General features: G+C 46.8%; 1 protein-coding gene across 1 annotated transcript in view; it reads right to left on the reverse strand.

The window, feature by feature from the left end:
• Positions 1-21,072, reverse strand: part of LARP4B (La ribonucleoprotein 4B) — a 72,322-nt gene that overhangs the window by 34,913 nt on the left and 16,337 nt on the right. Inside the window, exons 2-3 of the mRNA XM_066585809.1 lie at positions 20,096-20,216; positions 3,921-4,050 (exon numbers count right to left, since the gene is read on the reverse strand). Of these exons, the coding sequence (XP_066441906.1) occupies positions 3,921-4,001 (81 nt within the window). The 5' untranslated portion in view covers positions 4,002-4,050; positions 20,096-20,216. The remainder of the gene's footprint in view (positions 1-3,920; positions 4,051-20,095; positions 20,217-21,072) is intronic.

Raw genomic sequence — 21,072 nt, forward strand, 5'->3', positions numbered from 1 at the left:
AGCCTGTCATTTAGATAGGCTCCTCGCAGAGACCTTGTAGCGCTCCCTCCTCCTCCCCTGCGGCGGAACATCGGACCGGCAGCCTAACTCCGGCTCTGTAGGGCTGCGCTCACACAGGGACTATTTCCAGCGGGATGTCCGCAGTTGGCATTCCGCCGCAGATCAGCCGTGAAATACCTGCCTCCAAACCTGCACACCATTTGGTGCGGGTTTCATTGCGGATTCCTGTCCAGAATTCACCCCCTAATTAAGAGAAGGTGAATCCCGGGACGGAGATGGAGACATAATTGACATGTAGTGGATTTAAATTCCGCTCCGAAGTCCGTTTCCACACGTGGATTATTTCTGCAGCTTCTGGGTGAGATTTTCAAAATCTCATCATTTCGCTACTACTGTAAATGCTGCAGAATTTCTGATGGAGGGTCCACACAGAAATTCCGCCCGTGTGAACCCAGCCTAAGGGCCCCTGCACACTAGCGTTTTTTTGGCACTTTTTTTTTTTTTTACCGCTAATGTCAAATGGGACTTTTTAATGTTAAAAACTCATCGCACAAAAAACCGCAAAGCACAACCTTGTGATGCGTTAACATTAGAAAGTCCCATTGACAAATCGCGGTAAAAAAAAACCAAAACGCAGCAGTATTGCGTGAAAAAAGACACACAAGAAAAACGCTAGTGTGCAGGGCCCTAAGGCCTCATGTCCACGGGGAAAATCAGGCCTGCTACGGATTCTACATGGAGAAACATGAGCGCTGAAAATAGAATTTAAAAGAATTTACCCATCCGTAGCGGGCGGGGAAAGTCTTCTCTTCCTCACGGCCGGATCTTCTTTTTCGGCCGGCGGATGAATTCGGCACGTCGCCGACGTGCCGCGCGCATGCGCCGGGCACATCTGCCGAGCCGAAGCAAGAAAGATGCAGCCGTGAGGAAGAGAAGACCTTCCCCGCCCGCTCCGGATGGGTAAATACTTTTAAATTCCTATTTTAGGTCTCCCGCGGATCCGGACGGCTTCCATAGGCTTCAATAGAAGCCCGCGGGAGCCGTCCCTGCGGGAGACCCGCACGAAAATGGAGCATGGTCCAGATTTCTTCATGCTCCATTTTTTTTAAAATCCCTTTTATTGACGATCCGCGGGTCTTTATCTACCCCGCGGGTGGTCAATGCATCCCTATGGGGCGCGGATCCGCGGGCAGGAGAAGAGTTAAAATCTGCTGCGGATTTTAATTCTTATTTTGCCCGTGGACATGAGCCTTAAGGGTTATTAAAACGCGTGCTGGTAGCCCTCATCGATCCGGAGCTACAGCTGTTTAAAGAAGAACGAACTTGGTCTTAAACTGTAACGTCACCTTCCCGCACAACAGAGCTGGCCAAACTTTGCCGGGAAGGGGGTGAGGTGCGGTTGAAGGTTTGTCAGTTTTTTTTGTTTTTTTCTTAGTAAAACCCTGTTTCCATGATATAACTAACCGGCATATACCTACCTCTCCCCACTATGAAAAACATTGTACGCGCCCCTAAAAATGGTACCAATAAAAGCTACAGCTTGCCATGCAATAAAAAGGCCTAATTTGGCCACGTTGACAGGGAAATTGAAAAAAAAAAAAAAAAATTACAGCTTTTAAAAAGCAGAGATGAAAATCCATCAAAAATGGTCACTTTATTCACTCCCAGATAGACCGTGTCACGAAGGAGTTAAAAACGACAACACCGAAATCTCAGCTGACTGCGGCTTTAACCGTGTAATCTCGGCCTGATGTATATGGCGGTCAGATCAGATCAAGGTTACATTTTCATTGAAAAATTGCAGCAAGGTTTATTTCTGACTCAAGTCCTTGAATGTCTTATCAAGGTGTAAGGTCACTCCCTGCCTAATGGAGAAAGTAAATGTTGTCGGAGCAAACCAGCGGAGCGCCGACTCCCTGAGAAGCCCGCGGCGGCGCAAAGAGGATGACCAATTATGTGACAAAGCAGATTGGTTTCTAGAGAACAGTACTTTCCCACAACCTACAGCATCCGCAGGGCAGGTGATAACATGCGGATGTGTGGTGGCCCAACCGCTAGTTCACCCCCCACCACCACCACCACCACCAATCCCAAGAAGAGGGTCTGGTGTATCCAGAAATACAAGGACTAGTGGTGGTGCATGTGCGCTGCGGCCCCATTCATTTCAGTTGGACCACCGGCTACCTCCAGTAGGCCCACTGAAATGGAGTGGCAACGCACATGTGTGACCGCCACTTTGTTCATTCCCAGATCCCCTGTTCCAGGGTCAGTGTGGGCACTCAGCTATTTTCACCACTCTCACAAATGAATGGAGGGGCACCGTGCCTGTGTGACCGCCAGTCCCATCTACTCCTGACAAGCCCACCGTAAGGAGGGGACAGGGGATCCCCATTCTCTGGAGTAGTAGGAGTCTCCATGGTGAGACCCCAGCAAATCAGACTTAATACTTATCCTATGGATGTGTCAATTGTAGCACAACCCCTTTAATAAATTGGCACAATGCCATACATTCTCCTCAGGATGGCGCTGCAGGAAATGTATGTTGCATGTATCAATTAACAGAATTCTGTGACCCAAAAACATAGCTGTAAACGATTTAATTGAGGCGCGATCATAACGTATAGCACTAATGATATATGTATACCATCACACAGCACAAGGGGTCTCAGAAGAATATGGTCAGATTACACGGGCACCCGAATGGCACCTGTTCTATGCACTCTATTTCTATCAAGTCCGCAGCATTGCTGTGCTGCAAGATGGTGATCACCATAAATAGGCGTCCAGATAACATTACCATGGAAAAGTATTTGCCCCCCCTTGCAGAGGACCCCTGTTAGAGAATCCGTCACTGAACAGAAATATTGCTAACCTTTCATCCGGATAGATCAGCAATATCAGTGGTGGTCGGGTGGTTCTGACTCCTGATACCCCCGATTAACTGGGTGAAGAGGCTGAACCGTTCTGTTGAGCACGGTGGTCTCTTCACTAGGCACAGTGCTGTACAATTGTATAGCTGCGGTGCCTGGTATTGCAACTCAATTGCATTCACTTGAGGCGACTGAGTTGCATGTAGGCCATGTGATGAGAGAAGGCGATGTCACTGGCCTGAGAAAATGCTGCAGAAAACAACAGCTTGGCGGAGGTATTGGGAGTCAGACCCCCCCAAATTACTTAATAAGGAAGACCTATCTTATGGAAACCCCCATTAAAGGGATCCCATCATCACCTTTGAACCCCCCCCATAAATTATGGTGCTCAAAACGTAAAGGAACTGGTGCTCCGGAGAGCTGCATTGCATACTCACAGAGTGCCCTGCTGCAGCACTGTGCCCCCACAAGGTTGGCGCAAACACAAAGCGTAACGCCGAGTCATTTCTATGAAATAGGGGCACTCAGTATGAAACGCAGCTTCACTGACCTGACCGCCCATTCCCCCACGTTTGAGCCCCATTACATAGCTTATGGGGATCAAAAGGTGAGGGCAGGTTCGTTTTAAAAAAAAAGGGGTTGCTCGTGTTAAGGACGGCCCTGACACCGGGTCCCCCATAGTATAAAACAAATAAGCAGTTACTCCCCTTGTTTGTCCTCTGCCACAGCTCCGATCTCCCTGTAACGTCACTCTGCATGCTGAGCCCATCTTCAAACAAGCTGCAGCAGCCAATGACACGGCTGCTGCAGCAGGTTAATGGGACATCACAGCTCCCGGTAAACAGACAGCGGAGAACAGAGGCGGTGGCAACAGACAAACAGGGCAGCGAGAAGAGGTGAGTGACTGCCAATTAGTTATTTTATACCTGGTGACAGGGCTTTCCCTAACTTGGACAACCCCTTTAAAGTTATCCAACTGACACATCCACTATGTAAAAAGTACCAAGCTCTAGCAGAGCCTTCAACGGAGCTACATGAAGCTGTACTTACAAGATGTGAACTATCTTTGGCTTCTTGGACTTGCTGTACCTGCGGTTCAGCCACAACTTTAGTATCCTGATCTGAAGTCATGAGCCGTCTGCTTCTAGGCTCCTCAGAGAAAACGAGTCACCCCAGAAAGCTGCAAGAGAAGAAGAAGAAAGAGGTCATTCACCGGCAATATACCGCATTATGTAATAGTAATAAAAGCCACATAGGGATATCAGAAACCCGCAGTGAGCAATGGCGACGCAAAACTGTTGGGGAGATAAAAAACTATATATTTTTTATTTTTTTAAAAAAAGGCAAAAACAAGCGTACATGACACGCACGACCGCCGGGATCACACGAGGTGCTGCCAAGCAGGAAACACCTTGCACCGGGTCAACAAAGCAGGACATTCTTCCCATTGTAACAAGATGTCAATGATGGATATTCTTAAGTGGAAAATCTCACAAGACTCAACAGATGTAGCCAAACGAATGAGTCTACATGACAGAACGCGGCTCTACCATATCTTGTTACTTCTGGTTACGTTGCGAGCAGAAGAGGCGGTCCGTGTATACAACGGGTCTCTGGACAATTCCCCTGAGGTCTCTGCATGCTCAAAGGGCTTTTCTACCTCTGGGATATAATATACAGGGTCACCTATACTGAGCAAAGAGAGATACAAGAAGGAAAACTTTGTAGAACACCGATGGGAGAGGGCAAACTTTTTAGCACTATGGCGGTGTCTGCCCGCTATTGTGGTGGCAGACATCTTGGATTCAATCTCAAACTTCAATGGAGAAGGGGTCATGGGATACATGATTTAAGGGTACATTGCCATCACAAATTGATAGAAGCACTCAGGTTTTCAATATCGGTAAACAATTTTCGAGTTATGGATGTCATGTTGAGGATTAATAAAGCTGTTATGTTCAATTATCTGGTATGGAAAGCACAAAACACATGTCTTTTTAGGTACCAGAATGTGTCATTAACAACCCAAGACAGCAGTGAGACCATCCTGATGGCCGGTAACAGAGGTTCACATGAGGTGGCCGAGGCTTTCAATCAAGAACACCAAGGAAGACGCCCAGTGAGTGAGCAAAGTGTCATAAGTAGAGATGAGCGAGCGTACTCGGATAAGCGGTACTCGCTCGAGTAATTGGCTTTATCCGAGTATCGCTGTGCTCGGGGCTAAAGATTCGGGTGCCGCTGTGGCTGACAGGTGAGTCGCAGCGGGGAGCAGGGGAGAGCGGGCGGGAGAGAAGGAGAGAAAGATCTTACCTCCGTTCCTCCCCGCTCTCCCCTGCAGCTCCCCGCTCCGTGCCGGCACCCGAATCTTTAGCCCCGAGCACAGCGGTACTCGGATAAAGCCAATTACTCGAGCGAGTACCGCTTATCCGAGTACGCTCGCTCATCTCTAGTCAGAAGTCATGAGGAACTGCTACTGTCCAGGACAAACCACCAATTTTTGATGCAATTTCGGCCACGTTCACTTTTCACAAAGCCATGCTCTTTTTGGGGAAAATTGGAAAAAGGTGTTCACAGGTATCTAAAAACTCACAGGGAACGTGGCACGAAGCGCCTAGGACCGTTTTCTGGTGCAAGCATCACAATGTTCATACAGATAACAGCTGAAATGTTATCAAGATGCCAATGGTGACCATAGCGTCTCAGCTTGGGGTGCCCCTCTCCAGCAGCTCCCCAACAACAAAACCGCTAGGTACTGATGGCTTGTAGAGGGCCCCCGGCCGGCCATGGATCTCAGATTACCGGCGCTGAAGTGCCCGACAGCCGTCCCATGTCTCAGACTACTGCTCCTGCACTTATAAAGTAGCAAGAGTTGTTCAAGTGAATGGAGTCAGTAGGGGTCGTTCCGGCCCACCCGCGTCCATGCAAAGTTTACAGGAGTCACTCAACCATTGAGTGACCCTCGTTTACACAGCTTGACAGTCACTTGTTTTTTTTAATTATGCTAAGCGCACGTACACAGGACAATTATCACCCAAATTTGCTGTTTCCCACTCCAGTCCAACAGGTCACGTTTTCAGGATCTCCCCAGGTGATGTAATTATGGTTGGTGCCTCAGATGTTTATACTATAGGAGATCCGGAAAACATGACCTGTTGGGGTGCCTTGAGGACTGGAGTTGCGCACCCCTGCCCTAACTGCACGAGGAATTGTGGCAGTAGGGGAAACACTATTGTATATATTGTGGAGTCGCCCTTTACTTCAGCAATACTGGGACTCCATGTTTCAGACACTACCAATCCTTGGTGGGATGCGTGGATCACAAAACCCCATCCTCGGCACTCTTGAACATTGGCTCACACACAATTCCACCAAAATTTCAGATTTTTTGGATGTAAATTGCTGTCTTTATCCAATTTGGTTATATTGTGACACTGGAAGAGCGTAGATGTCCCCAACTTAGGAGAAATTATAGCCTTGATAAATGAGACATGTCTAGGAGAATGTTCACGGTGATACCTATACACTACCTAAATTCTATTGTGTATGGGGAACCTGTCCGTCTATAACTAGGCAGGGGTACAATGGGAACTGAGCCCCCATTCTCACGAAAAGTCCATAAACCACTATAGAAAGATGGTACAGACTTGGAGCACTGACTGAAGTACTTCCCTTCTACCCATATATTCTGTGCTGCATGGCGGATGGAAACCTGATGTAGCCCATTACTGCTAACTGACCCAAATGGTGCCAAACAACTCTATTAAGTTCCAGATCTGGCACATCTGCAATTTTTTGTTCAACATTTGGCTCCTATGACGGACCTGGATAAAAACCCCGAGAACACAGATGAACACAGCCTTACTTTCCAGTCCTTCCGACTTAGCACAAAACAAGAGGGAAACTGAGGACCCAACGGATGCCATAATGATCTACAGGGTTAGTTTTGTGTCCAACAGAATCAAAAAGTTTTCCTGTCCGACTTGTCAACATAGAACCAGCGAACAAAAAGTCTGTCTCAGGTAGGAATCACCTGGTCAGACGACTGTAAGATGTGAATCCAGTCTTAGGACCTGCCCTAGGAAGAGGAGCCTCTTGTAAGGAATGAGTTCAGGCTGTTATAGGCTCGCGGCTGGGATAATGCAGAACAGGTCGCACAAGATAAAATAAACTTATGACACATGGCTTGGCGTCTGGAAGCATTTGTGTCAACTTCACTGATCTGTGTTGGCAGGGAGAGGTTAGTTTCAGCTTGGGAAATGTGCTTGTTCTACCATCAACTCTGGGTGGACCATGATGTCACCTAATATGTAGCAGCGGGAAGGCTTGTTGTAGTAGACGGATGTAAGCTCATCTGTGGATCATGTCTGAAGCAGGTGTAATCTACAAGGCTGAGAGTTTCCCAACCTTTTCAGCCCCGGGGCATCCGTGTCAATGTTTTTTCTCCATAAAATTGGGTGACTCAAAAATCAGGGCCACCTGGAATATCTTCAGAACGAATAGAGATACAAGTTGGAAGCTCTGTAGAACACTTAGATGGATGAGGGACACCTTTTTTGGCACTATGGTGGTGCCAGTCAGCCATTTTGGATTCAGCCCAATAAACTTCAGTGGAAAGAGGGTCATGAGATACATGATTTGAGTTATGGATGAGGTCATGTTGAATATTAATAAAGTCATTATGTTGAATTATGTGGTATGGAAAACACCAATCGCCTGTCTTTTCGGGTACCTGAAAACGTTGCTAACAATCCAGGACAGAACTGATGTCATCCTGATGGTCGGTAACAGAAGTTGACAAGACGTGGCCAAAGTTATCAATTAAGAACACCCAAGAAGACATCCAGTGGGTACTAAACAGTCGGGGGAAATGATCCAATTTCTGTAAACTTGTGATCGTGTCCAGGACTAACTGAGAACTGCTCTAAATCAGTTTCCTGACAGTTTCTGCGCTCACTGGTTGCCTTCCTGGGCGTTCTTGATTGAAAGCCTTGGTGAACTCACGTGAACTTCTGTTATCGACCGTCAGGACGATCTCAGTTCTGTCCTGAATTGTTAGAGGCATCTTCTGGTTCCTGAAAAGACTTGTGATTAGGGTTTTCCGTACCACATAGTTCAACATAACTTTATTTAAAAATGCTCAACATGACATCACTAAAAAAATGGCTGCAGGTAAAGAAAAAAAAAACACGACTGCACCAATCAATTTCTGATGAAATTCTAGCCTTACATCATGTATTCTATGACTCCCTTTCTACTGAAGTTTATTGGGCTGCATCCAAGGCGGCCAATGGGCACCAAAAAGATTTCCCCCACCTAAGTGTTCTGCAGAGTTACTTTTTTAATACAAAAATAAGTCAGCATGCAAAGCTTCCGTAAAAACAAACAAAAAAACTTTATATATTTCATTCCTTAGAATTAAAAAGATGTTACAGTACAATAGAGAGGAGTCTCCAATGTGCAGCAGACAGGCAGAGTGAAGGCATACAACACATCACGTTCATAGAATTAAATATATGTTCAAAAAGTGCATGTATGCAAAATTATATATCAGATCAAGTTACACATCAAGCATACAAAGCATCGAATCTATGCATATAAGCAACAGTGCATGTGTAAAGCCCACCTTACCACCTGCACCCCCGACACGCGTTTCGCCACCAAATTTCCTCAGGGGATACAATTTGTAAATGTAATGACTGTTCTTAAATAGCGGCTGATTAGGTTACATGATTGCATGGACACTCCCTTACAGGCTCATGATCAGAAAAGTGCTGCGGAATAAGTTGGCGCTATACAAAAAATGATTATAATTAATAGTAAGCCCTCCTCCTGGTGGTCCGTTCTTATTATCTCCAAGTTGTAAAAACCAAGATAAAGTTGTAAAGATCACATGATTATATAGACTTTCCCCGAAAGTGCATTATCAAAGTAATAAATAATCTCTGGAGTGATGAGATATCAAACAAGTAAAAACTGCCGATAAACAAAAGGGAGTACAGAGGACGAATCTATTATGTGACCTCTATGTCATCAAACCTTGCTAAAACAGCATATGTTCTAATATGTATATGTATACCCAAGCCAAAATGGCCACATGACTAGTCAGTCATCAGAAACTTCAACTGTTGGACTACAAAAAAATGGCTGATATCATTGACTAAAAACAGGCCACAGAAAGATGGCCCCTGCCATTAGTCATATATAGAGATGAGCGAGTATACTCACTAAGGCTAACTATTCGAGCGAGTAGTGCCTTAGCCGAGTATCCTCCTGCTCGTCTCTAAAGATTCGGCTGCCGGCGGGGGAGAGCGAGGAGGAACGGAGGGGAGATCCCTCTCTCCCCCCGCAACTCACCTGCCACCCACCGAATCTTTAGAGATGAGCGGGCAGATACTCAACTAAGGCACTACTCACTCGAGTAGTTAGCCTTAGCGAGTATGCTCGCTCATCTCTAGTCATATACCTCCTGTGTCTGGCTTCAAAAAAAATAGCTGCCATACACCTAGAAAGCATAAAAATACATATAATTTAATGGAAAATGCAAATAATGAAAATATAAATATAAAAACCCTACAGCCATATTCTCGCCGTCATCTCTCTCCTAGATTCAAGTAGAACTACAAAAAAATACTAAACCCAAAGCATAAATAAAGTGACTAAGACCTCAATCAACATCTCAGCGAGTCAGTTGTGCCCATCAGCCCCGCGGGAGTTCAATGGGAGTGACATCATTGAATGGCTGTGTTTGGTTAATCCAGCGCCGGCTTTCATTGGCTGATGCGGCGCTGGACTGACCAATCGGAGCACTAGCTCACTGGAGGCGGAGTATTCAAGCCCTGCTTCCAGGAAGAAATGCTCTGTAGGCTTGGAGGACGACGCGGCAGCACCGCAGGCCATTGCAAGGACTGGATTGCCGGCGGTGAGTATTAGACCCCACACTCCTCGAACCAGCCACTTTAATGTTGTCTGTTATTGACCAACCTAGGAAGCCTTCATAGCAGGTGGGAAATCTGAGTTACCAAATAATGGAGTTAATGGTCCCCTCTTATTGGACAGCCTGTATTAGATCTCTGATATACCCCACATTTTTAGGAAGTCTTCTGCGAAAGGTGTTTCCAACAAATCCTCTTCTAGACTCGCCCATTGTTTGGTTTCCCTGTGGAAATGCCAGTGAAATGCACACATTACTACGGAGGCCAAATGGGAGATCCTCAGGTCAGGTAGCCCCGCTCCTCCATCCCTTCTGGGTCTGGTCAGTGTTCTAAAACCGATCCTACTACGGTTCCCATCCCATACAAATCGAGTAAATGCTGTTTGTAGTAGTTTGAAGAAACCCTCCGGAGGAACAATGGGGAGTGTCTGAAACAGATCTAGGTAGCGAGGGACAACATCTATTTTGAGAACCTTAATACGGCCAAACCACACCAAGAATTTTTTGTCATAATTGTTCAAATCCTTAATAGTACGCTCTAGTAATGGAAGATCGTTTGGAGGATATATTGACGATATTTCTGGGTATATGTGCGCCCAGGTACCTAATGCTAGAGTTCCTCCATTTAAATGGAAAACGTGATAAACTAGCAGCCTCCCTGGGAGGTATAGATACATTCAGTGCCTCCGATTTTGCCACATTAATTTTAAAGTTACTCAAAATCGACCAGACCTGCGAATTTCCACAAAAAAAAAAAAAAACACAGAAAGGGAGATAAGCTATTGTATATTACGCAACCGCGTATCAGCTGCATACAAACACATTTTGTACTCTTTGGACCCTACTGAGAGACTGTGCACACTGGGGGTCCGCTTCACTGCCAGATGCTCCAACACTAGAGCGAAACCCTGTCTAGTCCCATTTGCGCCGCAGGTCTGTTGTAAAGGGCAAAACTCTTCACCAAAGCCTGGTTTAGACAACAATCACTCAAAAGATGTCTTTTGAGCGGTAATCGTTGTGTGCCTTTACAGCGCAAGGTGATCACTCAAACGTTGACCGATTACTCTGCGCTCCGAGCGGGGGATGCAGAAGGCAAGTGGGGCTGCTTGTCTTCTGCATCCAGCTGTTCTCTGCTTGGAGCGGCCGGCTGTTATACAGCCGAGCGCTCCGAGTGGGGTATGCAGAACACAGCTGGACCGCTCTGTTCTTCATGCCCCGGCTGTTCACAGAGCGGGATACAGCTGTAACAATAGTATCAGCTGTATCCCGCTGTGAACTCCTGATAAGGCTGATCATCAGCATGCTGAAAGACAACGATGAGCGACGGCTTAGCGAAAACGGCACGATGTCAGTGCAGTTAGACACAACGATTACCGCTCAAAAGACGGCTTTGAGCGAGATCGTTGTGTCTACATCGGCTCTAACACGCCTGTCCCTAGGCCAATCTGCTGCGACGAGGACCTTAGGACGCCCCGGTGTTCAGGGTCAAAGGCCTTTACAGCGTGTAAAAGCACTAGACAATAAATCGTATCGCATTCAAATGACTTGGCTTTCTAATCTTTACATCATGGGATCGTTATGGTTTAGTTTTGCAACAATTAGATCTATGTGCTCTATATATAGTTATGGATTAGAATACAACACGGCAGAACTACAGGCTGATATACACTGTACAGAACGACATCCTGTGCCTGCAGGACTGGACATCTAGTTACAGCGGCCGTCACATGGTGGACTTGAGGCAATAGTACTAGTTATCGAGGCAATAGTACTAGTTATCTTCAATTAGTTCTATTCCGATGACCAGCGGTCCTATTGTGAACACTCTACAACACTGACAACGCACTGACTCTGCATTGGGCCTCATATATATATATATATGAGCCCCATACGTAATATTTACAGACCCTATACTCCTGTTGTCTGCATTTATAATAGCCCTTGATACAAAATAGATACTTTCTGCATTGTGACAAGCTATACATATTGGTCCGTGAGCTTAGAGCCAACATACCTTCATTTGTGATTCTTCTATACATGATACTGTTCGCTACATGTATGACGCTCTGTATGCCATCTAGGGTCGTGTGATTCCACGGTATCCTTTTTAGGCTGGGTTCCCACGCGGCATATTCCCAGCGGAAATCTCACAGTGAAAAACGACGAGAAAGCGCTGCTTCAAAACCCGCAGCACTCAGCCGCGGGTTTGGGAGCGGCTTGGCCGCACGCTTTTCAGTTGCGGCCGGCGCTCCCATAGAGGAGAGCGCAGCTGCAACGAAAAAAAAAGAAAGAATGGACATGCTGCGGCCGGTGAAGCCGTCGGCTTTGCCACGATGGATTCGCCATCCTGCATGGAGATTTCTGAGCAATCTCGCCCATATGGCTGGCTAATCTCGGGATTAGCAGCTGCAGGCGGGTTTGCCACGGCAAAATTCTGGACGGAATTTCTGCGGCAAATCCGCCCTGTGTAAACCCGGCCTTAGGAGTACTCGCATGCGCAGTGAAGGGTATGACACGCATTATAGCAAGCATCGCGTGAATTGGCTAACTTCCCCGCGGATTCACGGGATGCAGGTCAACGCGCGTGCGAATTGGACACAGGAGACACCGCTGCACGCTGGTGGGGTTGGATAGGCTTTGGATACTGTGTTACATGTATGTATATGTATTTTACATGGTATTATATTAGGCGTGAAGATGGGAATAGACACTTAGGACACCTGATGTGATGGGCGTTGTTTTAAAGTGGGCGTGTCTTGTAATTTGATTGGACCTGTAATTAAGACTCTTTGCTAGATCACCAAGCTCGACAAAGCCCTAAATGGTCAAAATGTAGCTGTATCTGGTTATGGGAGAATGCACCGAGCTTTATTTTCTGCACCTATTTATGCTGCCAAGTTGCTTTTTTGTCTGGATTGTCCTAAGGAACGGCGGTTCAGGTTCCCTATAGGCTGCTGCATTTCTGCGGTCCTACCCAGAGTGGGTTTTCTGGCAGTGCTGCTGGTATATTTTCCATGTAGGACATTTGATGTCACCGTCGTGTGATCAGCCACCGGCATTTAGCACCGCCCCCTGATCACATGGTGATGTCATCGCAGGTCCTAAAGCATACATAAAACAGAGCCTGCCATCAACCGCGTGCTCACAGGACCTGTTATGTCATTATCATGTGATCAATCACCTGTGTGGGAGAAGTGCGGGGTCACATGACAGTGACGTTATCACAGATTCTATGCGGCAGAGCCGTGTCTGTGCCGCGCATGTCATGCAGCAGAGCCGTGTCTGTGCCGCGCATGTCATGCAGCAGAGCCGTGTCTGTGCCGCGCATGTCATGCAGCAGAGCCGTGTCTGTGCCGCGCATGTCATGCAGCAGAGCCGTGTCTGTGCCGCGCATGTCATGCAGCAGAGCCGTGTCTGTGCCGCGCATGTCATGCAGCAGAGCCGTGTCTGTGCCGCGCATGTCATGCAGCAGAGCCGTGTCTGTGCCGCGCATGTCATGCAGCAGAGCCGTGTCTGTGCCGCGCATGTCATGCAGCAGAGCCGTGTCTGTGCCGCGCATGTCATGCAGCAGAGCCATATGTGTCTGTCACACACACATATGTACCAAAGCTGTGTGTGCGCAACATGCATGTAGCAGAGCTGTGTGCCGCATTGCGCCACCAGAAACACTGGTACTATATAATTTCTTAATAATTACTAGTCAAAGTACTAACAACCACTTGCAGGGCCTGACAACACCTGTGAATGTCAGTTATCGTCTCTTAGCTCCGCCCCCTGATCACATCAGTTGCTGTGGATATAGCAGTATTCGGTCTAGCAGTTTGTATATTGTGGGACAGCTGGACACCTGTGTGGAGACTCCAATAAATGACACCTCACAAATGTCCCCCATACATAGCTGGCAGTGTATATTGAGGCATAGTCCTTCACCGCTAACTTCACATCTTCTGAACGTGATATCATGTCCTCTCCAGTGCCAATGCCACCAACATCAGTCCAGCCTTCATCTAATTGTCAACCTTTGACCAGTGTTGGAACAAACCGTTGCTGTCGTGCAAACATGTCACCACAGAGGGTTCAACGCTCCTGTAAAGCTAATGCAGCTTACATGATACAGCGACAAGCCACAATTTCACTTGAGCCACCAGCTGAAGTTTGTAAATCTCGTGCAGCAAATATGCGAAAGCTGCGAGTTAAAGGGGTTGTCCCGCGCCGAAACGGGTTTTTTTTTTTTTTTTAACCCCCCCCCCCCCCCCGTTCGGTGCGAGACAACCCCGATGCAGGGGTTAAAAAAACAACCCGCACAGCGCTTACCTGAATCCCGGTGGTCCGGCGTCTTCATACTTACCTGCTGAAGATGGCCGCCGGGATCCTCTGTCTCCGTGGACCGCAGGGCTTCTGTGCGGTCCATTGCCGATTCCAGCCTCCTGATTGGCTGGAATCGGCACGTGACGGGGCGGAGCTACACGGAGCCGGCATTCTACACGAGCGGCCCCATAGAAGACTGCAGAAGACCCGGACTGCGCAAGCGCGGCTAATTTGGCCATCGGAGGGCGAAAATTAGTCGGCTCCATGGGAACGAGGACGCCAGCAACGGAGCAGGTAAGTATAAAACTTTTTATAACTTCTGTATGGCTCATAATTAATGCACAATGTACATTACAAAGTGCATTATTATGGCCATACAGAAGTGTATAGACCCACTTGCTGCCGCGGGACAACCCCTTTAACATGTCTCCTCAGCGAGCTGCTAAAGTTTATAAATACCATGCAGCTTATATGGAAAAGCAACAAAGCAGAGCTGTATGTGTGTGATGTGCATGTAGCAGAGCTGTGTGTGCGCGCATGTACGATGTAGCAGAGCTGGTACTGGTACTTTAATTTCCTAATTACTAGTAGCTTAACATCTACCTTAAAAACTGTTTTTAATGCAAATTTGGGTGCGGAATTCCTCCTCATTGAGTAAAAAAATTAATTCTAACATTCCAGTGGAAATCAGCCCCGTGCGGACCCAACTTTACATTGTTCACTGCCCAGCATACACGATATGTTGGTTATATTTTGCAGGTCGTATGATTCAATGACTGAATTGCAGGGGGACTATAGAGGGATAACGTAAGCCTCTTTCTATAAACAACGTAGATCAGCAAGGGGTTAAATAGCTCAGTTCCTACTGAACTTCCCTCTGACACTTGCAGGTCAGGTGTCAAGAAGGGGTTTAACAGTATATATAACTCAGCCCACACCCCAAACATTGGGCTGCCATGAGTTAGAACTACAAAAAAAAACAAGAACAAGAACATCTCTCCTAGAAGTTGTTGGAATAAAACAAAATAACTTTCTATGTGATTGTAACATTGACATAAGTGATTACGATATCAGAGCACAAGTTGTATCGCCTCTAGCTTGGATACAAGATGTAATACGGGCGTCATGGAGGCTCTAGTACCCTGTCGTACAGTCTCTAGCTTGGATACAAGATGTGATACAGGCAGGCATGGAGGCTCTAGTACCCTGTTGTACTAGCTCTAGCTTGGATACAAGATGTGATGCGGGCAGGCATGGAGGCTCTAGTTCCCTGTTGTACCGCCTCTAGCTTAGATACAAGATGTGATACAGGAGGGCATGGAGGCTCTAGTACCCTGTTGTACCGCCTCTAGCTTAGATACAAGATGTGATACAGGAGGGCATGGAGGCTCTAGTACCCTGTTATACTGCCTGCAGCTTGGATACAAGATGTGATACAGGAGGGCATGGAGGCTCTAGTATCCTGTTGTACCACCTCTAGCTTGGATACAAAATGTGATATGGGCGGACATTTAGACTCTTGTACACTATAGGGCCGCCTCTAGCTTGAATACAAAATGTGACATGATCGACCATGGAGGCTCTAGTACCCTGCTGTACCGCCTCTGGCTTGGATACAAGATGTGACAAGGGCGGGCATGGAGGCTCTAGTACCCTGTTGTACCACCTCTAGCTTGAATACAAGATGTCATACGGGCAGGCATGGAGGCTCTAGTACCCTGTTGTACCGCCTCTGGCTTGGATAAAAGATGTGATACGGGCAGGTATGGCGGATTTTGGTACCCTGTTGTACCACCTCTAGCTTGGATACAAGATGTGATACGGGCAGTCATGGAGGGATACAGATGTTGTATGTTATCTTGCCAAATATTGGCCCACATTTGCTGTAATTGAGCCTCTAGATTTTGCAAACTTGTAGGCTTGGCTTCCTAGATGGTCCCATAGATGTTCTATTGGTAATAAATCTGGCGACCGGGTAGCCAAGAAGTGTGACAATGTTGTGGGGGCTTCCTGTGACCCCATTATATGTGCGGCCGAGCATTATCCTGCTGCCTCTAGGAAGCTCTACCATGAGAGGAACACATGTGGCTGCAGGACGTCCTGAACATATCGCTGAGCTGTCATTGTCCCTCGTACCACTACTAGGGGGGACCGACTGTCATATGTAATGGCCCCCCAGACCATCACACCAGCAGGGGGCAGCTCCACAGCAAAGGCAGGATTGAGGCACTCACCCCGAGGTCTGCCCTCTAAAAAAAAATTGAATACGGATTTTAAAAAAAACAAAAAAAAAAAACAAACTCATATGTACCCCAAAATGGCACCACTAGAAACTACAGCTCACACCGCCAGGAACAAGCCCTCACACACCGCTCCATCAACAGAAACAAAAAGGAGTTAGGGGGCTCAGAAGTTCGCAACAGAAAGCCGTTTAAGTACTTTTTGTTAGTACATCAGGAAAAAAAAAACACTGCAGAAATGTCAAAGCACCATAATCCTACTGGCCCCCAAAAAAGAGGGAATCTGTAATTTTACTGCCCTGTGTACACTATAGGAACACCTACCGGCCAACAAAATATGTACAGCTGCGCCCCCCCCCCCCCCCCCCAGATTTCACTTGAAAATGTTGAAGTTCCCCAATACATTAAATTGTAACACTGTAATACAAGTCGCCCCCCCTACAAGTACACTCATGGGGCTCCGATGACAAAGCTAATCACCGGGTCCGTTACTAAAACATTGTAACATTTGTTTCTGCACTGGACCTTAACCTTCATGGAGGAGGCTCATAGTAAATAAAACACTTTGTAAACTTCACATTAAAGCCCAATGTGCACATGCGGATCTTAATTATAAAATCCGCGCGTCTCACGCAGCTCCAGAAGCATGCGAATATATAAATGCATGCAAATGTGATTTTTTTTCCTTTGGCGTGCGGGAAGAAATCGCAGCATGCTCCATTTTCCTGTGGATCTCCCGTGACTTCCATTAAAGTCAATGGAGACCGTCCAGACCCGTGGCACATCCGCAGCTGTTTTTGTGCTGTGCCGCGGATCCGTGGGAGAACAGGAGATATAAAAAAAAAAATGCTCACTGCGTGCGGAGCATATCCACTGCGCTGAAGAAAGAAGATACAGCCACGACGGAGGGAAGACCCGCAGGGTCCGGACAGGCGAGTATGCTGTCATTTTTGGCCTTGTGACTGCGGGCACAGGTGGAAAGCGCTGCAGTATTCCCCCGTGCATGCCCGTGGACATGAGGCCTAACTCCTTCCTGCTGCAGATCTTTTTCACTTATATTTTTGCATTCCCACAAAGAAAAATCAAAGAAAGAAAAACTTTCTTTCCCGGTGACAGCCACACGCGGGCTTGTTTTTTGTGTGACACATTGTATTTTCAATGGTACTATTTGAGGTCCAATCATTGTTATAAAGACCTGTATAAAAGGTCGGGTATGGATTTGCAGGAATCCTGCCATCCAATAGGTGGCGCTGCAGAGGTATTGTTCCATCTTTCTAATTTGCACATATTTCCCAGAGGAGCATGCGTGGCCTTATAAGTTTCCTCACTCGCCTCCCAAGTCCTCTCCTTAAGGAGTGAGGATACCCCTTCTAAGGGGGCGCTATTCCCACCGGGGTCACCTATAACTGCTGCAATCATCACGAGTGGGGCCACCAATGCAGGGGGTCGCGATCACGAGTGGGGCCACCAATGCAGGGGGTCGCGATCACGAGTGGGGCCACCAATGCAGGGGGTCGCGATCACGAGTGGGGCCACCAATGCAGGGGGTCGCGATCACGAGTGGGGCCACCAATGCAGGGGGTCGCGATCACGAGTGGGGCCACCAATGCAGGGGGTCGCGATCACGAGTGGGGCCACCAATGCAGGGGGTCGCGATCACGAGTGGGGCCACCAATGCAGGGGGTCGCGATCACGAGTGGGGCCACCAATGCAGGGGGTCGCGATCACGAGTGGGGCCACCAATGCAGGGGGTCGCGATCACGAGTGGGGCCACCAATGCAGGGGGTCGCGATCACGAGTGGGGCCACCAATGCAGGGGGTCGCGATCACGAGTGGGGCCACCAATGCAGGGGGTCGCGATCACGAGTGGGGCCACCAATGCAGGGGGTCGCGATCACGAGTGGGGCCACCAATGCAGGGGGTCGCGATCACGAGTGGGACCACCAATGCAGGGGGTCGCGATCACGAGTGGGGCCACCAATGCAGGGGGTCGCGATCACGAGTGGGGCCACCAATGCAGGGGGTCGCGATCACGAGCGGGGCCACCAATGCAGGGGGTCGCGATCACGAGCGGGGCCACCAATGCAGGGGGTCGCGATCACGAGCGGGGCCACCAATGCAGGGGGTCGCGATCACGAGCGGGGCCACCAATGCAGGGGGTCGCGATCACGAGCGGGGCCACCAATGTAGGGGGTCGCGATTACGAGCGGGGCCACCAATGTAGGGGGTCGCGATTACGAGCGGGGCCACCAATGTAGAGGGTCACGATTACGAGCGGGGCCACCAATGTAGGGGGTCGCGATTACGAGTGGGGCCACCAATGTAGGGGGTCGCGATTACGAGTGGGGCCACCAATGTAGGGTGGGGGGGACACAGATTAGTTATGGAATTTATAGTAACTGTAGCAACAAAGTGGATGAGATTTTGAAAATCATCCACACTGACATGAGGATGATATAATTCCGCAGCATGTTAATTTTAAATATAATGTATATCAATAGCCCATCCAGCACTCTTCCCTGTGTGTTTTTTTTTTTTTTTTTTTAAACAGCCCTGTCTTTTTATAACAATGGAGGTAAAAATCATATGTCGTAATAAGCCACACCCCTCCCTCCTTTTGGTAGCAGTGCCACGGCATAAAATTTTTTCCCAGGGGTGCCCCAAGGCTGAAACGGTTGGTAAACACTGCTTTATTCTGTGGTTTGTATTTCAGTAAACCTGCTTGTGTCAGTAATCATCCCCCATAAACAACTTTCATTTAGTTTCTTATCCAGAGAAGAATACACAAGATTTATTTTTCGACCATGCAGTCAGCAGACTGAAAGAGAGACAAGTCAACAGAACGTGATCATTCTTTACACTTTAAAGGAAAACCAGTTTGAATCAAATGAATGATGTAGTCTTTTTTTTAACTGTCATGTAGCAAGACCCTACGGAGCACGTCCAATTTCCCTCCCTTTTGATGAGCTCATGAACACTCCCCATGAGAATGACCTATCAGCACACGGCATGTTGTAATGTATCTGAATGTCACATCACCTTTTGTCCAAGTTATAATATAAACGTTTTTGCCGCCATTCTTAAAATTATGCATGTTATTCAATAGCTTCTCCAAGCTCATACCAACCACACCTATTATGGCACCCACAGTACATCTAAGAGCGCTAACACAGCATTATTACAGCAATACCAAATTTATATAGCTTATGTAGTATTAAAAGTAACATTTAATAAAGAGTCACCATTCTTTTGACCCCTCATAACTTTATTTTTCCCTGACACTGGCCCATTGAGGGGGATAGTGTTTTTTTTTTTTTAGAAACGCGCTGTAGTTTCTATTGTGTTTGATTGCTTTTTATTCCTTTTTCTCTTGGAGACATGGGAGACCAAAGAAGGAAAAAAAAAAAAAAGTACCCAGCAATCGTGGCACTGCATCTTTTTCTGGCTGCGCTCGCGGTGTGGGATGAAGTGTGATATTTTGGACTTTTACGAATGTTCCAATGCCAATCTTTTTTTTTTGCTGTGGTAACTTGGAAAAGACTTTAAAAACATTAAATATTTCTTTAGATTTTGGTAATCATTACGAAAAAACTCTAATCTCATTCTGCATCCTCAAGGGGTTTAATGCATACGTTTGTTTGGCAATGCTGGATACATTTATAGTTTTCTAGAGAACGGATGAAAACAAGCCGTAACGGACCGTCTTCCCCTAATTTGCGTCATTAGTCTGTCCACCGTGTACATACCTTGCTCTTCAGCTGTATATGGATTTACAGCTGCTACAAGTCTTCCAATAGATGCACCGAGCTGAAGTACAGTCCAGAAACGCACATGCGTCACACCTTAGACATCCGGCAATCAAGAAACCTGCAAGAAACAAACATTGTATCACTGTAAACATATGACAGTGGATTAGTATTTCCTTCCATCTCCAGACCCAAGTCTAGGCAGGGCTCGCTTTACAAAAAGTTCTCAAGAGGTTACCAATTAACACGGCTGTCTGAAGGGGTGTTTTTGGTGGGATGAGTTCAATTCATCCATGGTATTATTTAATTTAACAGACAAAAAAAAAAAAAAAATAATTTTTTTTTTTTAAAAGTGGAGTGAAATGGAAAGAACGCAATTATGCCCTCATTGGGGGGTATTGCTTTTACAGTGCACACACACACGAGACAAAATACACAAAAACTTCATTCCATAGGTCAGTACGATTAGAAGGATACTAAATCTACCCTAGTTTTTTTTCCCCTCTTCAATACTTTAACCCCTTAGTGACTCGGCCTATTTTGGCGTTGAGGACGCAACAATCTTGTCTAATTTTAATCTCCATTTTTCAAAAGCCATAATGTTTTTATTTTTCTATCGACGCGGTCGTATGAGGGCTTGTTTTTTGTGTGGCGAACTGTAGCTTTTAATCGGTGCCACTTTTGGGTACATAGACTATATTCTAAAACTTTTATTTATTTTTTATGATCGCAGGGAGAGAAAACGCATCAATTCTGCCATAGATTTTTTTTTTACAGCGGTAATCATGCGGGTCGGTACGGTTACAACGATACCAAAAGTCTTTTTTCTTTTTTTTTTTTTTTAGGTCTTTACACTTTTCTGCAATAAAAACCCCTTTTTTGGGAAAAAAAAATTCTAAATCGCTGCATTCAAAGTCCTGTAACTTTTTATTTTTCTATGTACGAAGCTCTGCGAGGGCTTATTTTTTGCGAGTTTT

Source organism: Eleutherodactylus coqui, chromosome 12 (genome assembly GCF_035609145.1).
Source record: "Eleutherodactylus coqui strain aEleCoq1 chromosome 12, aEleCoq1.hap1, whole genome shotgun sequence".
In the NCBI taxonomy this organism is placed as follows: Eukaryota; Metazoa; Chordata; class Amphibia; order Anura; family Eleutherodactylidae; genus Eleutherodactylus; species Eleutherodactylus coqui.